Source organism: Lepisma saccharinum, chromosome 28 (assembly GCF_977018435.1).
Source record: "Lepisma saccharinum chromosome 28, izLepSacc3.1, whole genome shotgun sequence".
NCBI lineage: Eukaryota > Metazoa > Arthropoda > Insecta > Zygentoma > Lepismatidae > Lepisma > Lepisma saccharinum.
Window position 1 is genome coordinate 26,238,061 of NC_139256.1, and position 6,000 is coordinate 26,244,060.

General features: G+C 37.1%; 1 protein-coding gene across 1 annotated transcript in view; it reads right to left on the minus strand.

Annotated features, from left to right (window-relative positions):
• Nucleotides 1-3,219, minus strand: part of LOC145980731 (uncharacterized) — a 58,922-nt gene extending 55,703 nt beyond the window's left edge. The window contains exon 1 of the mRNA XM_083113793.1: nt 3,157-3,219. Coding sequence (XP_082969919.1) covers nt 3,157-3,168 — 12 coding nt within the window. The 5' untranslated portion in view covers nt 3,169-3,219. The remainder of the gene's footprint in view (nt 1-3,156) is intronic.
• Between the last annotated feature and the right edge of the window lie 2,781 nt (nt 3,220-6,000).

Sequence of the window (6,000 nt, forward strand, 5' to 3'; positions counted from 1 at the left end):
TTCTTCTCGCAGGCAAGTCAGCAAAAAGGCGGATTTTCACTGAGGCTATTGAAGCTGGCGGTCATTTCTCACGAACTTTCCTCCGCGAATTAAACGTGTGAGAAAGGCGCCCTCTGTACTACAAATCCAGTCTCTCACTGTTTCGAACACATTAAGCTCTCCAATAAGATACTGTTACCTCAGGAAAGAGTATAGTAATTATTGTTTCCCACCATGGGCGTCCACAGTGGTGGATGAATGTGGGTACTGGCCCCCACCGTTGGAGAAAAATCTTATTTCATCCAAATGTAAATATTTTTTGCGAGCAAATTCCCTTCAGACTCGGGGAGATATTTCTTGAGCGCTAATAATTAAAATAGGGTAAATAAAGAGAATAACATTTTCATAAGCTGTAAAGGGGAGAGTAATCCTTAGTAATCTAATTCGTTAGGTAACGGCCTCCAGATCAAAGATACTAACTACACTGCTGAAATGAAAATAAGGCAAAGATATAACAAGAAAAGAAGTGGCCGATAGATGTCACTGCAACAAACGCTTTATTTTCATATGTCATTATTGCAATCAAGAATGAATTCTTCTTTGTGATACTCTTTATTTAATTATGTTCTTTTAGTATCTTTTTACTTATGATTCTTCAGTTATTTCTTACATATTTTCCTGTTGGTCAGTGTAGAATAATAAGATTGTCAATGGAAAAACTTTGTCTATATTAGAAAAAAGAGGCTGCTTCAGTCAAGAATTAAAACACTAAACATCGAGGATCTCCACGAGAGAATTTCTAACGCTTCGGGCAAAATTACATAACTAGAGACTGCTAACAAGCATGATAAATATGCATATACTTGACACAGAAAATGCGACTTCATACAATAACAAGGGAGCAAGTTTACGTTCAATTTCAATATTTTAACAATGAGTGCACTGAGATTGCTGTGTGCTGAAATCGTATTTTGTCACGGTCATTATGTACTACAATGGTGGAATTTCTTCATGTGTTTTCATATTAATGGATCGAAGTTCACATTTCCAATTTATATATGAATACACATTCTCGCTATCCACTGTAAGAATGAAGTTAATGTAAACAAGACCACGTGACTAATGAGAAATAGTTCCTTTCCTATGTGTTAGTTATGGTGTTACTTTGCCCATGAGTATATTAATAGTAGCTGCACAGCTTATAATATACCGGTAAGTAACACAATTTCAATATAGCAGTTATATTGAGTGGTATTGATTTTATCACATGAACTATATTTCTACACATAAGATTCGAATAACCAATCAGATTTCTCATAAACCACGTGTATTTGCTTACGTTGCCTCCGTTATTACAGAGGACAGAGAATAAGCAGAAACTAGTCTAATACTCCGAGGAAGAGGAAAGGGAAGCATAGAGAAAGAAAGAGAAATCAATATAAAGATAAAAAGATAAATAAACGAAAGGAAGGATGAAGTAAACAGAAAATGAAGAAAACGAGAAAGATGTGGAAAGACAGTGAAGGGGAGAATGAGAATGGGTTGAAGAAAGTGAGAAGGCGAGAATTAAGAGAATAGAAAAAGAAAAATATGAAATACGTAAGATAGAGAAGGAAAGGAAGGGAAGAGGGAGAAAGAGAGAAGGAACTGAGACAGATTTGAAAAGAACGAAAATGGGCGAATCAAAGATATAGAGTTATACAGAAAGTGGTACACAGAGAAGAAGAGAGAAGAAAATAAGGTGAAAATAACAAGATGGAAATTGAGAAAGAGAGAGAGAATCATTGAATGAAAACTTTCGTGAATAAATTAATTGTAGTGCAGCTAGGCAAAAATATAACTTGAAAATTTAATGTCAGTACAGACACATACACACACACACACACACACACATACACAGAGAGAGAGAGAGAGAGGGGGGGGGGAAGGTAAAGAGAAAGATTTGGAAACAAGGCAGAGGGGAGGATCAAAGTTACAAATTTGAAAATAGAGAAAGAGAGGTGAAGAGAGGGAAAGAAGGAAATAAGATAAATAGAACAAGATAGAAATTAATAGAGAATCATTGTAGAAACTTTGGCTCTGGTGTCTAAATTAATGGTAGTAGAAAGGCAAAAATATAACTGAAAAATTTGTCTAATATCGAGAGAGAGAGAGAGAGACAGAGAGTAAACGAAGGAAAAGAGAAAGAAAAGAAGGGTCAAAAGTATAGATGAGAAAGAGAACTGGAGATACAGAGAGGAAGAGAAGGAAACAAGATAAAAATAACAAGATGAAAATGTAGAGAGAGTAAGATAGAGAAGAATCATTAAATGAACATTCTCATGTATAAATTAATGGTAGTAGAAGCCTAATCGTTGTTTATTGTCGGCACACACATACATTACAAAGAGAGAGAGAGGGAGAGAAGGAAAAGAGGATCACATGGAAAGAGAGAAAATGAGTGAATTAAAGGCATAAAGCTGAATAGAAAGAGAGGTAAAAGGACAGAGATACTGAAATAAGAATAAATAACAAGATAGAAATTAAGAGAGAATCATTGTATGGAAACTAGTGTCTAAATTAATAATAGTATAGAGGCAAAAATATAACTTAAAAAATTGTGTAATATCAGGAGAGAGAGAAAGAAAGCAAGCGAAGGAAAAGAGAAAGATTTGGAAGGAAAGAAAAGTTGAGGATCAGTTGAAAAGAAAGACAACACGAGGGAGAGAAGAAAATAAGTTAAAAAGACAATCGAAATATAGAGTTGAAAGGAAAGAGAACGATAGAAAGAGCGAGCAAGGGGGAGGGAGAAAGAAAAGATAAAAAAATTGGTAAGAAAGAAAAGAGGAAGATGAAAGGTACAGAGTAAAAATAAAGCAAAAAGGGAGGTAAGAAATTTAGACAAAAAGAACAGGATAGAAATTGAGAGAGAAAGAAAGGAGGAATCAGACTTAACTTTATGGAAACTCAAAGCATGCAGCAACGAGAATCTTAATGCAACTTCGAAACCTGAACTTGCTGCGGGAAAGATAGTTAGGCAACAACCAACAGCGTCACCTCTGAAAAGAAATAGCAAAAAAATAAACCTTACGTAAAACACGGTCCAGCAAGAGAACAAAACACACAACCACACGCCATTCAGCACTCGCTGCCACTAAGAGAGCAAGACGCTTTCTACTCGACACGAGATACACTCACCAATATCTTCATGGCTACAAGGAAAGTTGTCAGGATTGAGTCACTTTAGCCTCAGCGGGGAGGTGAATGGAGCGAAGCTTACCATCGCAACTTCCTGTTATATGTACACAGCGGCTGAGATTTCACTTTCTCTAGAAGGATGGATACCGCCACATCCCCTGGACTCTTGTTTTTTTTTCTTCTTCTTTTCGGACTCTTTGACTCACCTGAACGACAAAACTGGAAACGTCAGGACGGTCAAATCAAGTTTTCGCGATACAATTGGCGGAGCGGAAAGATGACAAGAAGAAAGCGGTATTTTTTGACTGGACGAGTTATTCGGATGTCATCGAAAGGTCATGTTTTCTCCGGGTATCGTTACGTGATTTGGGTTCGTGGTCCCGGATTATAATTGCAAGTGTTGCCATCTCGTGGAAAACATTTTCAGATTTTGCACATTAAGAAGTGAAAATCAGCCCCCTTTTTATTATTATTATTTTACATGTTGTTTCTACAGTTTTAGGTTAATTGCGACGATGAAAGATAATTTGATAAGACGACTAGGTCATGTAGGATAAATTCTACGTAATGTTAGAATCACTGGCGACTTCCGTTGCGAAATTGTTAGCACAGCGTGCTACAATGCCAGGGATCTCGGGTTCGAATCCTAGCCTGGGCATGGATGTTATTGGTGAGCGCCCCTTTATCAGTTTCATCATTGAAGTTTGGGTTTGCTCTTTATGCACAGAAAGGCTAATCGGGACTGGACCTATAGTTTAAAATGGGTCATTCCACGTCAATTCATCCAGGCCATGTCACCCATCATTCCCGATTTTGATGAAATTCGGTATACTTATGGAATGTTTAATGCTGATTACAAAAATGACAATTCTTTTTAGATTGGTCAAGGGGTTCAGAAGTTACGCCCTTTTTAAAATCTCCGTGTACGCCACTTGCGGCTTCACTTTGAATGACACACATTAGGTTATAAAGGATCGTATCTTCCCTCAGGTTTGCCGTAGAACTTCAAGTTTCTTTTCTTTTGTTCAAAATAGTGTAAGCTTTCATTTAAATATGGTTTCAGATGATTGTATTAATAACCATGTATTTTTATGTATAGTTTCATGTATTGTTTCAGAAGAAAAAATGACTAACTTCAAGAGCAAATTTCGTGCAATGCCCCCCTTCAATTTCCCCCCAATTTTATATGTAGGTAGCTCAAAGTGTGTACTAATGCCTGATGAAAAAATTGGTATGGGCGGTTCAGAGAGAGGGTGATAAAAAAATAATTTGCATCACATGACATTAAAAGTTAATCTTTATAAAATGCTTATGTATTTAGCACAAAGCCTGAGGTACAATATGTTTTATGGTAATATTCAAAATTTCTCTTCACTCTTTGTAAAGGTAAGCATAGGCGTAACTTGACGGTGGCAAAGGGCGTAACTTGGGAACTATCTTTGGGTTGAAAGAATCGCAAAGTTTTCCATCCCATAAAAGTAGTGTCCAAGATTATTTGCTAAATACATTTGAAAAATCACAATTATTACTCTGTATTTGTTTGTTCCTCAAGTGTTAGAAGGTTCACAATATATTTAACTTGTAAATTTTAATTAATCTATAAATTTTGGAGGGGTTATATGCTTCCCTTTGCCCCCGTCAGGTTACGCCTATGCTTACCTTCACACATAGTGAACAGAAATTTTGAATTTTCGTAATCAGCATTAAAAATCCTATAAGTATACCGAATTTCATCAAAATCGGGAATGGTGGGTGACATTTTCACAAAATTCTGGATTATTTGACATGGAATGACCCAAATGGGATCCGAACCATTACGTGCCTTCACCGATCATCACTCATCCACATTTTCGCCGGCCCCCGTGGCGGAGTGGTTAGCACTACGACGCTAGGGGTTCTGGGATCGAATCCTGAACTGGGCATGGATATTTGTGAATGTCCATTCATCAATTCATCATATCATAGCTGATCCCAATCTTCGCAAATTAGCCAACAGTGGCACAAGAAGCGAAGTAAAATAAAGCAAGTCAATCAATCAATCCTCATTTTCGGTATTCGCCAAAAGTGGAAGAAATGCGACGTAAAAACCCTAATTCAGTCAGTCAATCATTGAACATTAGGATCACTGGATATTTGTACAGTTACCGGCAAAAAAGTGTGACACCTAGCTCCTGAAATACTCCGTTAGCTCTACAACGGTGACATACGTTGGAGTTGAACATATGCTATCAAAATCCACTTATCACTTCAGAGTTAGGCAACACACACAACGCATATCAGGATGTAAGTGACCCATTTGTTATTGCCGGTCACTGTATATAACTAAATAACTAATCAACCTGTGTACTCGATAAGGATATTTCGATTAGTAAAACTATGAGAAAGCTCCATGGCTCAATAGTCCTCTGAGGGTAAAGGCATTTGCAAGCGGCTTTTTCATTGGGTAACACGTGATCAACGCGTCGACTCCCATCGTCTATCTTTTCTCGCTTTAAGTCTTCTTTTCAACTAGTTCCTCAATTGTTCTCACGATGCTGGACCCATGCGGAAATATTGGAAACTCCTTACCATGAATCGAGCTTGGGACCGCTCGCACCAAAGGCAATAGTACTAGCCTATTGTCTACCCGGGAGGCTCTTAACAATTTAGGTTACACTACAATGTCATAATTGTCTGTCTCATCTCGGGAAGAATAACCTTTTAATATAACTTTTTCAAAACTACTATTACTGGACTTTCAGAACTAAAGATACATATCTAATGTTAAATCACTCCATCGTGCAGTATCGTTCACATTGTACACAATTTTAATTTTGTCAATTAAGCGCGATCTGATATTTTTGA